The sequence below is a fragment of the Sarcophilus harrisii genome, chromosome 6, assembly GCF_902635505.1.
Source record: "Sarcophilus harrisii chromosome 6, mSarHar1.11, whole genome shotgun sequence".
Lineage (NCBI taxonomy): Eukaryota > Metazoa > Chordata > Mammalia > Dasyuromorphia > Dasyuridae > Sarcophilus > Sarcophilus harrisii.
In genome coordinates, this window is record NC_045431.1 from 219,687,410 (window position 1) to 219,709,612 (window position 22,203).

The 22,203-nt window shown below is 39.8% G+C and overlaps 1 protein-coding gene across 7 annotated transcripts in view; it reads left to right on the top strand.

The window, feature by feature from the left end:
• The window catches only part of KIAA1549L (KIAA1549 like), a 282,022-nt gene that overhangs the window by 254,528 nt on the left and 5,291 nt on the right, over positions 1 to 22,203 (top strand). For 6 of the 7 annotated variants that reach the window (XM_031942379.1, XM_031942380.1, XM_031942381.1 and 3 more), the window contains 4 exons: positions 4,542 to 4,892; positions 11,590 to 11,687; positions 15,967 to 16,115; positions 18,433 to 18,584. In XM_031942379.1, the coding sequence (XP_031798239.1) occupies positions 4,542 to 4,892; positions 11,590 to 11,687; positions 15,967 to 16,115; positions 18,433 to 18,584 (750 nt within the window). The remainder of the gene's footprint in view (positions 1 to 4,541; positions 4,893 to 11,589; positions 11,688 to 15,966; positions 16,116 to 18,432; positions 18,585 to 22,203) is intronic. The other variant, XM_031942382.1, reaches the window with a different exon arrangement.

The following is a 22,203-nucleotide window of genomic DNA, read 5'->3' on the forward strand; positions in this document are numbered from 1 at the left end:
CATTAAAATTAAATTGGCTTTTTTACAACTTCAACTCATTGTTGCTCATCCTTTCTTCTAAGCTCAAGCAACACAAATCTAAGGCGACTCTCATATTTGTCCCCACTGTACCCCAATCTTTTTCTTCTCCAAGCCGAACATCCCCAAGGTTCTTCTTCATCCAAAAATCTGCCCAATGCAAAGCATGATTTCTCCATGACTTAATGGAAGCTCTTTGAGAATTACTGTGGCCAAAATATCCACCATCCTCTAGTCAAACTGGTACTGAATTTCTCCAAACCTTCCCAGGACTGGAAACTGGTGATACAGATCATCCCTAAAGCTCTTTTAACCTGCTTATGCTGAACAGATACAACCTATGAGAACCCAAGGTCATTGCCACAACTCAGAAAGCAAGGGTACTTCCACAGAGTTCAGATTGAATAACACAACCATATCAGCTGTTATACCTTAAAACAATCGACAATTTTGTGATTTTCTTTAAGTTTATGGCTAACGATTAAATGTTAATTGATGCCCTCAGGAGAGGAAAGTAATTAGAAATTAAATGAAGTCCTGTTGACATGTTGCCCATCAAGGCTAATCAATTGTTTTAAATTAGATACTGACTTTATTGAAGCCATTAATCAGCCCTAAGACTGCATAAAAATGATTGAATTTCCACAATCATCTTCCTAATAAATGTGACTACAAAATGCCTTCCTGGTCCAATATATAGCCCCCAGGAAACAAATGAAGGATGTTCCCTCCTTCTTCTTCTTTTCAGTGCCAGTCGTGCCAAATATCCAATCCCTCAAACTTCTGGTAAGATAAAAGCAATTGGACAAAAAACATTCACCCCAAGGGATTGGGAATGTGTCATCTCTTTTGAACCTATTTGAACTCTATTGAAAAAAAAAACCTGGAAGAAGGAGTTGCTTAAAACAAAGTTTTAATAGAGAAATTTCAGGCATCAACCTCAATTGTTAGATAGAATGATTCAGAGGCAAGTTGAAATTCCTTGTAGTTGTCAGATTCTGCTGTATTAGTGGCCATGTATACCTTAGGCCAGTTCTGTATACATGCATAGCTCTGGAGTTGAAATTGGGAAGTCTAGCTTTGAACACTGGCTTCTATTGTCTGTCTTGATACTAGTAAATCTCTTTTCCTCGCAGGGATCTCTCTTCTGGTAATATGTATAAAGTACTGTAAGATCCTCAAACTACCTTATAAGTGTGAGTTATTATTTATTTTGCTCTAGACCAGACCTATGACTTCGTCAGAATTCTTGCTGAGGAAATCCCCTTTGCCAAAGCCAATCAACCTCTGCAACCTAGAGGCTAAGACAAAGCTCCTGTGTGTCAGAGATGCTCCTTAGGACCAGGGTTCCCTCAGGCTGAAGGTGGTTTCCTATCTACAATGATATACTGCTATTTCTGAACTATTATCAATACTTATAAAATGGCGGACAGAAATCAAATGAGCTTGGAAGAGGGAGCATATTCCAGACATGAAGGGAGTTGTACAGTTACAACTAGGTCAAAGACCTAGAAATTAGTAATGGAGTGTTCTGTGTGAAGAACGTAAAGAGGATATAATGAGTCTTGATGGTAGATGATTGGATCTTTTGTGTCAATGGATAATTATTATAAACAAAACTTTTTGTCACCCAGTATTGGTCTGGCCATGGATTGAGTTCTAGTCCTACCCTGAAAGTTTTATATTTGTTTGTTTGTTTGTTTTTTAAGGGGGAAAATGAATCCTTAAATAAGTCTGTTTCTTTTGTTTTCTAAAAAGTAGAAACAAAGCTTTGGTTGGCTGGATTTCCCAATTAGTTGGACTTCAATTAATTCAAGAGATGAGCTTACTTTTCAGATAAGAGCTGCCCTAAAGGACCTCTGAGGTTTTCTCTGGTTATGAAAACCTCTGATTCTGTAACAGAGATTTGAAAAGGATGTTAAAACTGTTGGATGTTATGCATTTGATGTCACCCCATTACATAAAGGAAGAATTCCTAATTAAATGAATATTTCTATTTTTAAAATGGATTACTTTTCATTTCCTCATTGTCATAAAATATAAATGAGCTAATTCAACACTATGAATATGAATGTGTAGAATTAATATGTTTTGTAATTCTCATATTTATAAAGCCCAAAATCTCATTGTGTTGCTGTAGTCTGGGAGATAGGAAGTTGAACTATGGTTATAGGAAGGTAGCAGCTTCTACCAATGACTCTTAACAAGGCTGTTCAGAGACAATGTAGAAAAGGAGGGAAGCCCAAGCCTCTGAGATGAGATAAAAGGAGAAAAATAAGATGGCCAGATAAGAGACCTTATTGTTTCAACAATGTGACTTCTCCATTGGTGTTCCCCTGAGTTGTGTGTGTCCCAAGAGAAGATCGTATGTGTTGGGCTGTGCTGCTGGAGGTCTTAGACACAGAGAATTCTGAAGGGCTATGTGACTTTGAACAAGTCATTTCATCCTGTTTGCCTCAATTCCCTCATTTCTAAAATGAACTGGAGAAGGAAATGGCAAATCGTTCCAATATCCTTGCCAAGAAAAACTCAAATGGGGGTCAAAAAGAGTTGGGTAGGGGATCACCAGCCCTAAAATCAGGAGGATCTGAGTTCAAATCTGACCTCAGACACTTAACACTTCCTATCCTAACCTGGACAAGTCACATAACCCCAGTTGCCTCAGCAAAAAGAAAACAAAACAAAAAACAAAAACAAAAGAGAGTTGGGTATGACAGATAATTGAACAACAATATCGTGTGCTTGATATGTGCCAGGCACTGTGCTAATCATTGACGATGTGAATATAACAGTTCTTACCCTCAGAGAATTTACATTCTACTTGGGAGAAGGGAGGATTGACCAGGGAAATTGAGAAACAAGAGCAAGATGATTTGCAGAGTGGCAAAGGACTAACAACTGGGGGACAAAAATGGGATTGGGAAAGATGCAGCTTGCATTGTTTCCAATGGAAACACAATCTTTTCAGAGATTTTTCAATATAACAAAACAGAGGATCAACAGGAATGACTGGGTGAACTTGGCAAAGGGAGGAAAAGCTGATTTCTGATCCCAGCTCTGCCACTGACTATTAGTGGGACTATTGTCAAGTCCCTTCCTGGCAGTCTTATGTTTTTCTTTGAAATGGGGGCATTGTCAGGTCAACCATTGTCCTCTCCATAGAAAGGTGGCCGTCTTTAGATGTGGACCAAGGCATACACTGGCAGACATATCCACTATGTTGTCTTGCTTTTCTCACTCATATTTTGTTATTATGAAGGGAGAGTCTCTGTGTGTGTGGTGGGGGAGGTTATTGGGAAGTAATAGAGTGGTGTGTTTTTCTAAAGAAAAAAATAAAGAATTTGAAGGGGTTAAAAGTAGATAGTATCTAAGGTCCCTTCTAGTGGAATATTCTATAAAATAGAGAGATGCTGTCTCATTGAAGTCCACAGGAAAATAAATTCAAAACCACACTTAATGCATGACCAGTACTTAGCACATATCAACTAATTAATATTCAGAAATCTCTCCAAGAAGACAAGTGTCCTTAGTTTGTTATCAAGGACAAGGGGAGAGATCTGTCTGCATTTCATATAGGCTAAGCATTCATGAGCTGAGGATTTGGGGAAATGACGGATAGCTGTAATCCTGAAACTCTTGATTGCTGTTTAGAGGATATTGGACATATTACCCACTAGGCAGCACTTAGTAGAATAGCATAACTCTGCTGCTAACTAGCAAACTACAGCAAAAATTTATTGAGAACCTATTGTGTGCCAGACATGGTAAATTAGTAGGTTTCAACTTAAAAGTCGAAAAACCTGGGTATGATTCCTGGCTGTCATTTAGTAGGTGTGCATGTTAATCTCTCTGAAGGAGCCTCAGAATAGGAATGATGAATGGGAAGGAAAGAAGAAGAGGGTTAAGCTTTTTTTAAAGCTTTGACTATGCACCAGGCATTGTGTTAAGCACTTTACAAATATTAGTTCATTTGCTAAGTAATAAATCTCATTTGAAAAATGATGGGTTGATAAATCTAATAAAATATTATCGATCAAAGAGGATAATATGTACAAAATGTACATTTTGCCAAAAACTTGTGAATAATATTGATGATAAGCATAGTTTTTTTTAGCCTCTTTTGTAGATTAACTAGGATATGGTAGAGTATATTTTCTTATTCCCTGTATCTTTAAATCACAATTCAGGTCTCTTTTCCCTTCTAATATCTATTAATTTATCATTATGGTTGTTAAGCATGTATCATATATTATTGCCATGGTAAATAATAATATTATTATCCCTTACCAGCTGTGAACCCTAAGAAAAATCTATCTGCTTCAGTTTCCTTATCTGTAAAATAGAGATATGATAAAAAAGTAGGGTTTTGTAAGAATCAAATAAGATCATACATGTAAAGTATTTTGCAAACCTTAAAGAACCATCATCCAAAAAATTTGTTTCATCATCCAAAAACTCAGCCATCAGTTGTTTCCTAAATAATGCACAATTTCTTGAGAACAGATTTTTGCTTTATCCCACAGACTGAACCTGAAATTATAGAAGAGACTAACATTGACCGAGTTAATGAGCCTCGAGGCTACCCAAGGTCACGCCAGGTAAAAGGTCATTCAGAGACGTCCACCCTCAGTTCTCAGCCATCCATTGATGAAGTCAGGCAGCAGATGCACATGCTGCTGGAAGAAGCATTCAGCTTGGCCTCTGCAGGCCACGGTGGGCAGAACAGGCAGCAGGATACTTATGGCTCAGCCCAGCACTTCCCTTACTCTGAAGTGGTAACAAGTGCCCCTGGGACCATGACCCGGTCAAGGGGTGGAATGCAATGGGTGCCTACCTACAGGCCAGAGATGTACCAATACAGTTTGCCGAGGCCGGTAAGTTATCATTTCATGTATTACCCTCAGTTTAGTCAAATTATATCAGAAAAGTATAATGTTTTTGTTGAAAGGCCATGTTCCTTTTTTGAGTAATATTGCATTAATATCCCCCTGCCCCCCATATTGTACTGTATTGGAAAGAATACTTGATTGTGGAATTCCTACGAGCCCTGGTTCCAGTACTAAGATCTGGCCACGTGACCTTAAGCAAGTGGTTAAGTCTTCCTGAAATTCAAATGCCACATCTTTTAAATGAAGATAATGATAGTTATACTACCCAATTCACAGGCACTTTGGGAATCAGACTAAGCAATGCACATCAAGTATCTGATCCATTCAGATGTAACCTGTTGTAAGGGATTGGGAGGATTAATCATAGATCAGTTCTCTTACATGATTATTATCAATGTACCTTAACTAATGTCAAACTGCTAAGAGGAAATGTGGGTAGAATGGATTCTGGACTGGCATTGGATCCTCAGACTAGCTGTGTAACTATGTAAAAAGAGCAGAAAGAGTCAGAAGACCTAGGTTCAAATTCTGCCTTTGATAGCTGTGTGACTTTTGACAAATCATGAAACATCCCTTGACCCCCGTTTCCTTACCTATAAACTGAGGAGGTTGGATTAGATGGCCTCTGAGGTCCTTGCTAACCCTACAACTAGGATTCTATGATTCATATTCCACCTCTTATACTCACTGTATGACTTCAGCCAAGTCATTTTATTTCCCTCATGTGTAAAATGAAGGGGTTGAACTCAATGATTTGTGAGGTGTCTGTTCTGGTTACTGATTTTAATTACCTCAAAATTACTAATGAGTTCCCAGTCTACATTGATTAAGTGAGTTTCCATGTGGGGATACCTTTGATGAAATCAAAGGTTGGGGAGAATGTCTTATTGATTTGTCTTATAATCAAAGAAGTGACTGGGTTTTTGAAGTTAATACCAATGGAGTGTGAGTTCTAACAGATCCTTCAAACCTAGAAATACTTTTAGTATGGGCTGGCTAATATGTTTTCTGAACATATCTAGTTGAGCAGAGCAATGAGTTTTGGTGACTACAAAAATGCATGGTTCCATCTGTAAGGTCTAGAGGAGTCATGACCTTCATCATTAGAAGGCTTCCCCATGTGAGCTATGTGATGATAAACAAGGAAGAGGAAGTGCGATCCAATGGAAGGAGATCTGGCTCCAGAGTCATAGACCCTGGATTCAAATACAGATGAAATCACAAAACAGAAGCTCAGAGATCTTCAGAAAGATGGAAACTTAAAGAAGACCTAGTCCAACTCTCTTATTTTACTAATAAGTCCTGGGAGCGGGGGTGGAATGGAGGAGTTTAAAAGTACTCATAGTCACACAGGTAGAAAGTGGTAAAGTCAGAATTTGAACTCAACTCCTGTCACTCCAATTTTAGTCATCATTTCACTGTATCAAAGTATAAAGTATTATTATTATTTGATTCAAGCTTTATGTTTGGTGATGTGCATATAAGATGGCATCATGTATAAGAAATAATTTCTTAAAATCTATTTTCCTTTCTCCCTCTCATATAAAGGATGTCCTTAAGTTTTTAATTTTTCTAGCTTTGAAAAATGCATCATACACTAGTGCACGAGACATTTGATTTCATCTTTTTCTTTGCTTTCCTCTCTAATGTCTCCAAGTTCTTCTCCTTCAGTCTCTGCAGTGTTCTGTGCCACAGTTCTTATTCTTTAATCTTCTCCCCTGGAACCTTTTTAAACCCCTCTCAGACACACTGTCTCTATCAGTAGTTCCATTCTAGTGTCCTGTAGGCACTTGACAAATGCTTCTTCACTTCCCATCTTCCTCTATGAATGTTCATCTTTTTTCTGATTTCCTCACTTGGGCTTAGCCCACCACATACATATTTCCTCCTCACTCAGCTCTCTGGTTTTATGTCCTTCCCATCAAATGAATTCATTGTCTCATTTTTTTCTCTTTTTAATTTTATCCCTTCCTTTATATAATATCCTGGATATGGAGTCAGAAACTTGAGCATACAGAGGTATCCTCCAAATCCAAAACAAGTCATTTATTGACTTGAAATGTTCTGATTTAAGGAATCAAAGGAAACCTTTTCCCCAGACTTTGGGGAAAAAAAAAGCTTAGGAAACCAGGATAAAGGAACCAGCCAGTGATGACCAAGGAGAAACCACGGCTCACCAAAAATCACAACATAGTTGAAAATTTTGATTTTCCCTTCAAAACCATCCTGTTTCATGTGAAAACAAAAATGTTATAAAATAACGATGGGTTAGGAGAGAAGGGAGGAAAATAAGAAGAGGTGTCTCATCATTATTTCTCATTTTTAAAAAAGCACCACCTAAAATGGGTAATTACTGAGCCAGAGAGTTTTGGAGAAATCAAAAAAATGAAATTAAGAGACAAGGCCTTTGTTATCAGGATTTTTTTTTTTGCCAACACCTTCTGTAGAAATTTTTATGAAAGGAGAAAGTACTCAGCAATTTACAGTGGAAATGATGATTCTGAATACCAGCTATCACAATGTAACCTGTGCTATTATAATGAGAGAAATCAATATAAATGGTGGCCATTCGAAACCATGGCCATGATTACCTTTCATTGTCACCAGAGAGGGGAAGGCAGCCGTCACAAGGTCGAGATCAGAGCCTTCCCTCCCAGGATAATTGAAAGCCAGTGGTTTTTAAATGCTGCTGTCAGGGCCATTGCCATTTAAATCATGATAAAGGTTACTCCTGGCAATTTGAAAATTTCTGTGCTGCAGTCTGGGAGACTTTTGATCATGCTTTACAAGTGCAGTCTGTGAAAAAAAAATTGGACTAGACACCTAATGCCCAGTCGGATTTCTTTTACAATGTAATAGGTCTTTGCCAAATGGAGGTGAGAGGGAAAGACAGTAGGAAAATCAGAACTCGGATACAATATTAGAGCTAAGGGTGGCTCCAACTGGAGACAAGACCCCTTAATTTGTCAACCAATAATATTTGTTCAGTGCTGATCAATCAATAAGTATTAAGTTCCTACCATGTGTCAGACATTTACAAGGAAAGGCAAAAACAGTCCTGCCCTCAGTGAGGTCACATTCTCATGGAATAGAGAATACATCCATACATATATGTATATATATATATATACACACACATACACATACATGTGTGTGTTTGTGTATGCTAGTTACTGGGATAGATACTAGAATTACACAGATTTCATCCCATATTTCCAATAAAAAAAAGTCCTACCCTTAAGTAGCATACAGTCTATCTGTGGAACAATGTATATACTTATAAATAAATAAATATAAAAATAATTATTTATATACATAAATAAATAAAATATTTATAAATATTAATATTAGTATAAATAAATAAAATATAAAATATTGGGGAAGGATATTCCTAGCAGCTGGAGAAATTGGGACAGACTTCCTATAGGAAAGGGCAGCAAACTGAGTTTTAAAGTAATGGATTCTGAAGGAGAAAAATTAGACCCATATGTGCATTGCCTCCTTCTTCCTTCTAACTCCCCCCTTCATTTCAAAGCCTTCCCTCTTTTATACATACCTGTTCTTTAGGATATATTTTGTATAGGTGTGTCTGTCTGTCTGTCTGTCTTTTACTCTCCTTTCAAGATTGTCCTTGATATTTATTTAACCTGATTTCATCTGAATACTATATAGTATTCAATGTACTTGAATCAAATATTCAAGCAATTATTAAGCACTTATTAGTGTGTAAAAAATGCAGCTAAGTGGCCCAGTGGATACAGTACAGGGATTAAAGTCAGGAAGACTCAACTTTAAAAGTACAAATCTGGTTTCAGACACTCATTGGTTGTGTGACCCTAAGCAAGTCGCTTGACCCTGTTTATCTCAGTTCCTTCTCAGTAAAAAGGGAAGGAAATGGCAAAGCACTCCAGTGTCTTTGTCAAGAAAGCCCCAAATAAGGTGACAAAGAGTCAGACATGACTGAAAAATGACTGAATGACAAAATTCTGTGCTAGTGATATAAATGTTGGTGGAGGTAGAATTAAGGCACATAGTGTGACTTATCCCTTACTTAATGACCTCTCCCATAGTACCTGGAACAGCCTTATTCTTACCAGCAAGACTCAGAGCAAGAATAGGCCTGAGACCTGACACTGATGATGTTCTTCTCTCCTCTGTCATGCACATTAAGTTTTGCTCTCATCTCTTCCTATTCAGTCCCATACCCCACACCCCTTAAATGTCTATGACAAGAGTTTGGCTGTAAGATGGGCCTTCTAACCTTAGGGCCCTTGAGTATGTCCAGAAAAGCTGTTCAGAGTTTGCTGAGCATACAGGAGAGGGGAGTCTCTATCACTTCTAGTGAATCCTGAGAGTACTTAGACCCATCAGCTGCTTCTCAGCTCACTTGGTTATTACATAGAGTACAGATATTCTTAGACTCAATGGCCAAATATAGGTTGATTGCTTCCTTTGGCCCAGGAAAGAAAATGCAGTGGATATCATGCTGGTTTCAAAAGCCTTAATTCAAATCCAGCCCCTACTATTAACTATCCATGTGACATTGGACCAGTCATTTATGCTCTCTGGCTCTCAATTTCTTCATCTGTATAATAAAGAAAATGGCTTTAAAAGCCTTAATTCAAATCCTGCCCCTGCTATTAGCTATCCATGTGACATTGGACCAGGCATTTATGCTCTCTGGGTCTCGATTTCTTCATCTATATAATGAAGAAGATGGCTTTAAAAACCTTAATTCAAACGCCACCCCTGCTATTAGCTATCCATGTGACATTGGACCAGTCATTTATGTTCTCTGGGTCTCAGTTTCTTTATTTATATAATGAAGAAGATGGACTGAATGGTCTCTAAAGTTTCTAAATCTATGATTCTTTAATCCTAAGAGAAGAAGAGCAAACTCCTCTTTATTGAAAATGGGGTTTTCTGTTCATTCATTCATTCAGCAAAGTTTTATTGAATCCCCCTACAAGCCCCTGGTTAAGCATAAGCATGGATAAGAAGATAAAGAAACATAACATGAAGAAAACTGAATATTTCCAGTTAGCTAAGAGATGATTGTACTTATGTCAGTAAGCCTAAGAATGGGGAAAACCTAAGCTTTCCCTGGGGGACTTTATACTCATCAGATTCATAGCCATCACCTAAAAAAATCTCAGGAGAACGGTCAGCCAGCAAGCATTTGTTAATGTGCCAGCCACTCTGCAGAAGGCTGGGAATATAAAGAAAGACAATAACATGATTCTTATTCTCCAGGAGCTCAAATTTTAATAGGGGAGCTAATATGCAAATAATTATTTATGCATAAGATCTATATACAGAATATATTAAAGGGAAAGTAATTAATTAAAAAGAATTAATTAAAGGGAAAGTAATCTTAGAGAGGAAGGCACCAGAAGCTGGGAGAAATCAGGAAAGTTTTCCTGTTGATGGTAGGATATCGGCTGACTTGAAGAAAGTCAGGGAAACAAGTAAATGTAAATGAGGAAGGAGAGTGTTCTGAGCATAAGGGATAGCCAATGCAAAGGCTAAGCCAGGAGAACAAGTGTTTTATGTGAGAATAGCATATTGGACAATATCACTGGTGGGAGGGTCCTTGGAGAGGAGGAAAAGGTAAGATTAGACCAGGAAGAGTGGTAAAATTCTGAAGAGCTTTAAAGGCCAGAGGAAGGACCATTCCATGTGCTACATCTAAGACTCCACTCTAACCTGGTAGGTTTTTGTGGAAAGAGCCCTAGATGTGGCAACACAGTTGCCACAATTAAAGAAGCAAAGTTTTATTTCAAGATTGAAGAAAACACAGTAGACTCTCAGAGTCTCCTGAGATACTTTGTTGCTTACAATAGTGGTAGCCATTGAGTTCTCATAGGGGCTTCTCTCACATCCATTTGTTGATCCTGGGGCTCCTTTTGTGGCTCCCACTCGGCAACCCCAGATACTGCTCTTAAACACCACCTTTGATTAGGGAACTCTTCCTCTGACAGTTTTTTTTGAACAGTCTTTACCACTTCAGAAAAGAGACATATAGAGTTTCTGGAATCCAGAAAGAAAGAGTTCCAGAGACTACAAGGTTCAAATCCAGCCATGGCCTGGCCTCAAGCCAGTAAAGCAGGAACAGGTCTAGGGCTCTCTGAATCAGTGTAATAGTATAAGGCTGGAAAGGCAGGTTGAGAACAGGTTCAAAAAAATATATTTTTTAATTGAATCCCCCAACAAGCCCCTGGTTAAGCATAAGCGGGGATAAGAAGATAAAGAAAACATAACATGAAGAAAACTGAATATTTCCAGTTAGCTAAGAGATGATTATACTTATGTCAGTAAGCCTAAGAATGGGGAAAACCTAAGCTTCCCCTGGGGGACTTTATACTCATCAGATTCATAGCCATAGTTTTTATTTACTGAATTTTTAAAATTAAACAAATTTAATTAATTAATAATAACTAAAAGAGACCTTGGAGGCCATCTGCCAATTTGCATATGAGGAAACTGAGATCCAGATTGATCAAATGACTGGCCTAACATCACAAGAAGATAAGTAGAAGAGCCAGGAGATGAAGTCATTTTAAAGGAGATGAACAAATATGATAATTTGCATAGGGACTTTTTTTGATTGGTGGATTTTTAAAAAATAATTTGGAACATTGGGATATTTTGTGAACGTCATTTGCTTGTTTCTTTCATTCAGGCTTACAGGTTTTCTCAGCTTCCTGAGATGGTCATGGGATCTCCTCCACCTCCAGTACCTCCCCGAACTGGTCCTGTGGCTGTTGCTTCTCTCAGGCGGTAATTCACTATTTTTCTTTTTCTTTCTCTGTTTGGAGAATCTCTCCATTTCTGGAGCTTATTGGGCTGGTGCAGTGTGCAACAGTAAGGTGCCAGTCTTGTAACAAAGAAATGAGAGTTGCCTCTAATCAGTTCCTTGTGTCCAGAGGGCTCAATATGCGCCAACATAAAGTAAAAGCAAAGGGAAGGGAACAAATTTCATTTCTCTCTTTAAAAAAACACCCAATAACACAAGAATCAAGAAGATAAAAAACGAATATAAGAGAGAGAAAGAAAAAGAAAACGAAGAGATGGAGTGAATAGTCAGTGTTGGATACACCAGATTTTGAGTCTTGCCAGATAAATTGGAGGGGAGGGGCAGGAAGAAGGTAATGTGTGGTTTCCTTGGAAGAGGCCCTGCCTTTGTTTCCCCCCCCCCCCAGATAAAAATGTAAATCATTCACAAAAACATACTGACTAGTTTCAGTAAAATATATTTTTGGGGGGTAAAGATAGGAAGGATCCTGAATCCCAGAGCAACAAACCTTCATTTATAGAGAGCTCAGTACTTTTGGAACTTTCCAGGTGATACTCTATTTCCCATAGCTTGATTTCAAACCCATGGAATAGGGGACTTAATATGCTATGCTGGGTACCCCCGGTTTACACACACACAGTTTAGCTTCCTTTTGTGTGCTGTTTTTTCCATTAGATTGTAAGCTTCTTGGGAACAAACACTGTATTTTTCTTATTTGCATCCCCAGAGCTCAGCATAATGCCTAACATATAGTAGTCACTTCATAAACAATTATTGAGTTGAATTGAAAATCAAGAGCCTAGAGTTTTAGTCCTAACTCTCATTATGTCCCTTTGAAGTCCTTCCTTAACTCCAGTTTCTTCTATGGCCAAATGAGGATGTTGGATGAGAAGATTTTATAGACTCCTGGGATTTGAAGCTAAATTTTGAGATATTCTAACATTTAACAATGGAAGAAACTGAAGCTAAGTGATTATTTTCAGTTTATATAAGAAGCAATAGCAAGCTTGGTTTCGAACCCAGGTCTTTTCTCTCCAAAACTAGCTTTCTTCCTGCTTCACACTAGGCCTCCATACCAAAAGATGTTTGTAAGGTTCTCTGATGATAAAAAGGATCACTCCCTTCTCAATTCAATTCTGGGTACATTATTCTGGTAAAAGACATTGCTCAATTACAGAGTGTCTAGAGGAAAGCTGTGAGCATGGTGAAAAACCCTGTGTTCATGCCCTTTTAGGAGTGATTGAAGGAACTAGGAATGTTCAACTTGGGGAAGAAGGGATTTAGGAAAGAAGCATCCCTCCTTCCCTCTCTTTCTTTCTCCCTTCCTTGCCTTCCTTCCTTTCTTTCTTCCTTCCTTCCTTCCCTTCCTTCTGTTCCCCTCCTTCCGTTCTTCTCCTTCCTTCCCTTCCCTTTCTTCCTTCCTTCCTTTCTTCCCTTCCTTCCTTCCTCCCCTCCTTCCCTTTCTTCCCTTCTTTCCCTTTTTTCCCTTCCTTCCCTTTCTTCCCTTCCTTCCTTTCTTCCTTCTTCCCATCCCTCTCTCCTTCCTTCCTTCCTACCTTCCATCCTTTCTCCCTCTCTCCCTTCCTTCTTTTCTTCCTTCTTTCCTTCCCTTCCTTCCATTCCCCCCCTTCCGTTCCTCTCCTTCCTTCTCTTCCGTTTCTTCCTTTCTTCCTTCCTTCCTTGCCTTCCTTCCTTTCTTCCCTTCCTTCCTTCCTCCCCTCCTTCCCTTTCTTCCCTTCCTTCCCTTTTTCCCCTTCTTTCCTTTTCTTCTCTTCCTTCCTTTCTTCCTTCCTCCCTTCCCTCTCTCCTTCCTTCCTTCCTTTCTTCCTTCCTTCCTTCCTTCCTTCCTACCTTCCATCCTTTTTCCCACTCTCCCTTCCTTCCTTTTTCCTTTCTCCCTTCCCTCTCTCCTTCCTTCCTTCCTACCTTCCTTCCTTTCTTCTTCTCTTCCTTTCTCCCTCTTTCCCTCCCTCCCTCCCTCCCTTCCTCTCTTCAAGATTCAGCTCAAATCGCACCTTGTGCAATAGATCTTCCTCAGTCTTCCTTACTACTAGTAACTTCTCTTGGAGTTTGCCTCCCACGTATACTGGTTATATCATGTGAATGCCCAGTAGGCAGAAGGGAGGAGGGAGATACTGCGGAGCTGAGAGATGGCCAGTATAAAGGCCCAGTGTCATATATGAGGAACAGCAGGTAACTCTGTATAGGTAGATTGCTGAGTTCTCGGAGTGGAGGAAAGTGTAAGAAAAATAGGACCCAAGTTGGAATGGTCTTTAAAAATCAAACAGAAGAGTCTATATTTGATCCTGGAGGTTATGGATGGCATCTTTGAACATGGCCATTCAAAAGCTTCTGGGAATGTTTCCCCAATATTCTCCTTTTCCATCTTACTATGTCTAGGATGCCGTGGTTTGTCCCTTTTCCCCAGTCCCTCCTTCATTATTTGATACCAGATTCTTCCACTGAAGGCAAGGACCAAAACTGCATGGACTTGGGAGTGCAGGTTTCTGCCACTGACTTTATCTCCTTCTTGCCTTGATCTGTGAGGCAACTGTAATTTGAGGACTATCTGATCCAAAAGATAATGGATACCAAATTGGGACCAAGGCAGGGACTGTCACCGAGAAGCTGTGGAAGATTATACCAGTAAGGCAATGGGGATACCTCAACAGCCCTTAGCCTCCTCCCCACATCCCATTGTCCTCCATCAGCATCCTCGTCCTGGAGCCATCAGAGCTTTGTGAGCGCTAAGTGGAAGGGTGACATGTTAAATGGGCTGGGAATTGTGAGTGTTGCCAGGCTCTACAGCTGCTTCTAAAAACTTCCATCCCAGCATCCATCCCAGAGGCCATCCCAGCATCCATTCCAGAGGCCATCCCAGCGTCTATCCTAGAGTCCATCCCAGCCAGCGTCCATCCCAGCATCAACCCCAGCATCCATCCCGGCTTCCATCCCAGTGTCCATCCCAGCATCCATCACAGTGTCCATTCCAGTATCCATCCCAGCCAGCATCCATCCCAGCATCCATCCCAGCTTCCATCCCAGTGTCTATCCCAGCATCTATCCCAGTGTCCATCCCAGCATCCATCCCAGTGTCTATCCCAGTGTTTATCTCAGCATTCATCCCAGTGTCCATCCCAGCATCCACCCCAGTGTCTATCCCAGTATCCATCCCATCTTCCATCCCAGTGTCCATCTCAGCATCCATCCCAGTGTCTATCCCAGCATCTATCCCAGTATCCATCCCAGCATCCATCCCAGTATCTATCCCAGTGTCCATCCCAGTGTCTATCCCAGCATCTATCCCAGTATCCATCCCAGCATCCATCCCAGTGTCTATCCCAGTGTCCATCCCAGCATCCATCCCAGTGTCTTTCCCAGTGTCCATCCCAGTGGCCACCTCAGAGTCCACAGTGCACAGTCACTATGCCAGGCTGCATATCCACATCTCTCAGATCCAGAGATAATGCACCACGGCAGCCTTGGCAGGTCTGTCTCCCTGGCCAGAGCTTTAGGGCCATTATCTTAGTTCACAGGTGCTGGGAGCCTCCTGAATCTCGGCCTGATGCTCCCGAGCACAATGTGAGGTCCTGGCTAATCCCAGCTCAGGCTCTTGTCTTTCCAGTATCACACTGTTCTATTGTAAAAGGTGTATGTGTGTGGAGGGATTAAGGGAGCTGAGAGAGGAGGGAGGGTTAGAACACTCATTCCAAATGGAGTGTGCTCATTGGCTGCCAATGATGTCATAGGCACCTATGTCAGACATCCCCAGTTAATACAGGGCATTAATTGCTTTGTGCATTTTTCTGTGAAAATTGAATTTTGTGATAACTAACAAGATACCGGAGTGACCTTTAGGGGAGAAGTGAATTTGAATATTTAGAAATCACCCAGTCTTGGGCTTCAGCCTAGTTCCAAGAAGCTTGTAAGGTTATATCTCCCCAGCCATGTTTGAAAACACAAGTCTCTTTTATTTTATTTGGTAAATTCAGCCATTGTGACCTGCTTGGGAGTTCGGGGGACAAGGTATTCACAAAAGTGTAACCCAATCCCATCAGGGACAGTAGCCAGGAAGCCGAGAGAAAGGGATTCTGCTGCTATTTCTCTGAACCTGAATACCCCCTCCCTCCCACTCCACTGGAGCCGGCCCTCAACCCACCTTTCCTATGCTTAGGCTGCCATCCTCTGGCTGAGCTCCACGGAGACTGGCTGACAGCCGTTCCCTTGGAAACCCCAATTAACTGTCTGTTTGCCTCCACCCAGGTCTACTTCTGACATCGGCAGCAAGACCAGAATGTCTGAGTCCAGCGGCCCGGAGCAAGCGCAGCTGCATGATGGCGCCCCTTTTGCCCAGGTTTCCAGAGGCCCGGTCTCAGTCACTCCGTTGGACCAGTCGGCTTTAAATTACTCAGGTAAGAAAAGCAAGAGATGGATTTTTTTACCCCCACAAGGGGACCACGCCCAGCTGGACACAGCGGCCACTGCCAGATCACTGCCCTTTTCCAGATGGCATATTCTCCCCCACCCCCATCGTGCCAGTCCCAAGTAATGGACAGGAGTATTTTCTGAGCCTCAGAACAAATTTAGGAATCACCATCAACAGGGCAAGTGTGGAGAGCTAGTCAAAACTAGCTCAAGGGCTTTTAAGTTTGTAGACAATCACAAAGCTTATTTGTCTGCCTTATAAAATCAACCAACAAGCATTCATTAAGTGGTTTCTATGTGCCAGTCAGTGTGCTAAGCACTGGGAATAAAAAGAAAATCAAAAACAGTTCCTATCCTTAAAGAGCTTATATTCTAATTGAAGAGACAGATCAAAGGGAAGAGAGGGAAGGTGTCAGCAGCTGACAGGAAGGGAAGGTACCTAGCAATGGTCCCTTGCAAAAGGTAACATTTGCACTGAAGGAAGCCAGGGATTCTGGGAGTCTGGGATAAAGGAGGGCATTCCGGTTATAGAGCATGGCCAATGAAAAGGCATGGTGAGGCTGAATGTCCTGAGAGAGGAACAGCAAGGGTGGCTAGAGAAGACTGAAAAGGGAGGAAGAGGCAAGATATGAAGAGCTTTAAAAGCCAAGGAGTTGGGGCAGCTAAGTGGCACAATGGATAGAACACCAGCCCTGAAGTCAGGAGAACCTGAGTTCAAATCTGGCCTTAGACACTTAGCATGTCCTAGTTGCATGATCCTGGGCAAGTCACTTAACCCCAATTACCTCAGCAAAAAAAAAAAAAAAAAAAAGAAAGAAAGAAAGAAAGAAAATGCAATGGCTGGAAAGACAATGCCTTTGACAATAATAGGAAAGTAAGAGAATGAGGTGATTATGGGGAAATCATAAGAAAGCAGATATAAAGTTGGAAGAAACATGGCAGGCTCCCCCTACTCCCATTCCTTTGTCTTACTGATAAGGAAACTGAGGTTCAAGGAGTTTCAATGACCTATCCAACATCAACATATAGAAGTGGGAAAGCTAGAATTTGAACCCAGGTCCCTTTTGGAAAAAATGATTCTCCTCCTTAGGCTCCCAAAATATACCTCCTCACAAAAAAGAGCTCAAACCAATCACAGATGAGAATATTTATTGAGTGCCTCCTGCATAAAAAATTGCAAAATTAAGTAATTGTGTTAAAATTTCATTAAAACAAGACAGTAAGAGCAATTAATGTAAGTTTTTAAAGCTTTGTCTTTTCTTCTGCCTTGTGGATGAATTGACTGGACATCTGCTACTTAGGAACCAAGGGATAAGCCCCTAAATGGCCTTTTTGAAATTTGTATAGTTTACATTTACATAATTTTGAGGTTCATATAGTTTATATATAAATGTGTGTCTATATATGTGTATAAATACATGTTTGTGCCCATATATGCATATACACATATGTACATGTGTACATATATGAGATTCTTTGACCTACTCTGTCAAATGAGGGGGCTAGACTGGATGACAGGGAGCTCAGAGTCCCTCTGGCCTCAGTGGTCCCTTCAGTTCCAGATCCTGTGGTCACATGAAGTACAACATATGTATGACTGTCTAAATGAAATAAACACACACAGTAACAATAAAACTTAAAGCAAAAATGCAGAAAGTCAAAAGTGGCCAGAGACAGAACAAATTGCTATTGTTATTTTATGGAGGGTAAGAACCAAGATTTCTTTAGTATGGAGAACTCTACTAATGCAGATCAGCATGTTCTTTACAACTTGTGGTCTTAGGAAGTTATTGGGGCAGCTAGATGGTTCAGTGGATAGAGCACCAGCCCTGGAGTCAGGAGAAGCTGAATTCAAATCTAGCCTCAGACACTTAACACTTTCTAGCTGTGTGAACTTGGACCTGTCACTTAACCCCAATTGCTGTGCAAAGCAAACAAAACAAAACAAAACAAAACAAAGTTATCTAGGATATTTAAGGGTTAAGTGGCACAGCCAATACATGACAGAGGAAACACCTGACTCCCTAGACTATACTCTGCTACCTCTTTTTTATTTTTATTAATATCTGTTTTTGTTTTCTTTTAATAAAATGTAAACAATCTAAATTTTGTTTTGTTCCACATTCTCTTTGTTTGTCTTAGTTAAGAGGATTAAGTTTGTCATCATTTTAAATGACAAATTGCCCATTGACCCAAGCTTTTCAGAAGTAGGTGGTGCTCAGAGGCAAGGTTGTCCCCACATTATTTGTGGAAATAATGGAATATTCTAGACAGTCCACCCCTAATCCCTCTGCTCTGTGGCAGGAAGCACGGTTCCAGCTGTGTTTGCCATTCCAGCTGCAAACAGACCTGGATTCACGGGCTACTTCATCCCCACGCCACCCTCCTCCTACCGGAACCAAGCCTGGATGTCTTATGCAGGAGAGAACGAGTTACCAGGGCAGTGGGCAGACTCGGTAAGAACTTCCTTTTATCTACTGCAAAATGTCATCAATTTTCTACTTCATACTGTTGGAGAGATAAATTAAAGGGCTGAAATGTCATGTGACTTCTGGTACTTAGCATATGACCCTGAACAAATAAATCACTTAATCTCTCTGACTCTCAACCTCTTAAAATCTCTGTTACATGGAGTATATAATAGTATCAGTAACAAATATAGTGGTGGTGATAATAATAGTAGTACTAGTAGAAATAGTAGTAGTGATAATAGTAGTAGTAGTTTATATTTATACAGCATTTTATAAATATAGTCTTATTTATCCCTTTAAAATCCATGGGATTTAAGTGCTATTATTATACCCATTTTATAGATAGGAAAAATAAGACAGATAACAGTTAAGTGACTTGCTACTTTATAAGTGTGTGAAGCTGAATTTGAAGTCAGATTCCAAGTCCAGCACGCTATTCAATAACTTGCTCATATGATACTATGTTATGGTAGAATTACAGTATAATAGTAGTACCAGGGGATTTGTAAGGGTAAAATAAAATCAACATATAAATATAGCATAAATAATTATAAATAAACTGTAAAATGTTTTTCAAACCTTAAAAAACACTAGATTAATGTAAGTGATTGATGATGATGCTGCTGTTGATGATGATGATGGAGAAAAAGAAAAAAGGAAAGGAAAGGAGAAGGACAAATAAGAGAAGGAGGAGAAAGCTGAACTTAAATAACTCTTCTGAGCTATAATAAAGTAATACCCTCAGTGCCTATAGAGATGTATAGAGCAATTTGTCCTATACCAAAGGTCATAGATTGCTCCCCTTTTTAAAATGTTCTTATGTCTGTTTCTTAGAATTTTGCTCTCTTCTTCCTATTCCTTGTTACAGTTCTCAATGCACCATTCCTCAACATGCCCCGCTTCCAAACAAACTTGTTAGATTTGTTTCTAAAATAAAAGTAAACAGGCACTGAGTGAGGACCAGAGAGTCTACCCTATGGGTAGAATACAGAAGCTTTACATTATTTTACCACACAGAGGCTTTTTAAATATACCTCTTAGATCTCAATGGTAACTTACTTGGATGAGATTACTAGATAAATTAGATCTCTGATATTGTTATTGGCAGTAGACCAGAATCCTCTTCACACTGTGAAACTTTGCCTTCTCAGCAAGTTTTATGCTCATGAATTTTATTAGTCCAGTGCTCAGTTGTCTATCCATGTTCCTTTTTCACCTCTTCATCATCTGCAGTCCTTCTGATCTGTATCTTGCCACCTTGCTAGACCTAGATGGCTCTGCAGGGGAAAGTGAGGCAGGTGACCTTGCACAGCCCCATCTCGCTCAAATCCAGTTCACTTGCACATCATGGCATCACCTCCCTGAGGTTGTGGTCCTCTTTGAGAAAGAAGGACAAACAAAAAGAAAACAATAACAAAAACAATTTTTAGGGCAGGAATCTAGTTTACTTAGTATAGTTAGTCAATTAATCAACACACATTTATTGTGTACCTGCTGTGAGTCAGAAACTAGACTGGGTACAGGAGATACAATTATAAAAATGAGACAATCCCTTTTTCAAATAGCTTAAATTCTTTTTAAAAAAAAAAAAGAATTATTTTTTAAATGAAAATTCTTTTTCCCCCACTGCCCTCTCCAGTGGGAAAGAAAGAAAAAGACCTGTGTAACAAAAGTGTATTGAAACAAACCAAATATACACACATATATACTGTTTTAATCTATGTATGTATGTATACATACCTACACATATATGTAGGTTCACACATATATACACACTTACATCTCAGTCTGCATTCTAAATCCAGCTTTGCACTTGATCCACATCACCATTTAGCTTCTCAATAGGGTTAAATGGGAATAATAATAATAGCACTTACATCACAGGAATGGTGGTGAAGATGTTATCCAAAGCACTTGGCAAACTTCAAGAGCTATATAAATACTAGTTACAATTATTGTTGTTATTGTTATTATTATTATTCCTGATCATCTGCCAAGACTTCACAATTTTCACCCCGCAACTTATGTCCTCTCTGGCCACTGCTTTCTATTCCTGGGATATCTGTCCTAGCTTAGACCATCGCCTTCAGACTGAATTCCTCCCCTTCCCCCTTCTCCCTCCAATCCAACCTTCATATTTCTGCAAAACAAATCTTTTATATGTACAACAGCAACAACAAGAACTCGCATTTATATAGTATTTAAGATTTATAAAGTACTTTACCCATCAGAATGTAAATTCCCTCCTTACAAGTAGGCATGCTGCCATCCATTACTTTTCTTTTCCTTTCTTTCTTTCTTTCTTTCTTTCTTTCTTTCTTTCTTTCTTTCTTTCTTTCTTTCTTTCTTTCTTTCTTTCTTTCTTTCTTCCTTCCTTCCTTCCTTCCTTCCTTCCTTCCTTCCTTCCTTCCTTTCTTCCTTCCTTTCTTTCTTTCTTTCTTTCTTTCTTCTTTCCTTCCTTCCTTCTTTCCTTCCTTCCTTCCTTCCTTCCTTCCTTCCTTCCTTCCTTCCTTCCTTTCTTCCTTCCTTCCTTCCTTCCTTCCTTCCTTCCTTCCTTCCTTCCTTCCTTTCTTCCTTCCTTCCTTCCTTCCTTCCTTCCTTCCTTCCTTCCTTCCTTCCTTTCTTCCTTCCTTCCCTTTATTTCTTTCTTGCTTGCTTTTCTTTTTTTTTTTTGCGGAGGCAATTGGGGTTAAGTGAGTTGCCCAGGGTCACACAGCTAGGAAGTGTTAAGTGTCTAAAGTCAAATTTGAACTCAGATCCTCCTGACATAAGGGCTAGTTCTCTATCCCTTGCACCAACTAACTGCCCCCCATCCATTGCTTTTCCAAGGCTTCTCAGATCATACAATCATATTTCATGGATTTCATGTATCAGCATATAAATCATATAGTTACCAGCAACCTTGACTGACCCGCAAAATAGACAGGTCGAGAGCTTTGCTTTTCAAGGAGTTCCTCCATTTAGCAGAAATCCCAGAGTTCCCCTTTCCAAGAAGTAATGGGTCAGACAGAAATCCAGCCCTGTTCCCAAGTCCCAAAAAGTGTGGACTAAAATACCCACCCAAGCCACATTTCCTTGCCTAGCACAGTGCATGGTACATAGTAGACACCTAATATTTATTAATCAGTTGAGTAAGAGCTAGCATTTATATTTATTTGCATAGCTCCTAGGTGGCATGACGGCTGCATGTCCTTTGATGAATAATAACAATATACTTTTGTATTGAGAGCCGGACCCTCTAGAAAACCCCAGCTTCATCCTTTTGATTGGCTGAATCCACCTCTCTGGCTTTGTCCTTCTCCAGCCGAGTGTCCCTTTTCATTGTTTTTAATTAAGTGGAAGATGATTATTCTAGTTTAAGAAGACTCTTTCCTGGAACACAATTACTGCATCTAATTACCTAGTGAACAGGGCCTATTAGCAATACAGCTTATAGCAAGATTTTTTTTTTAACTTTCTGTCTAAGCCACTTTGTGTTTTAAAAAAAATGAGACCAGGTCACAACTGAAGATTTATTAGAGACTATGGTTGTGTCTACACATCCAAGTCTCTGGAGGGTGACTCAGACCATCATCTGGATATTTGGTCTACGTGGCAGCCGATG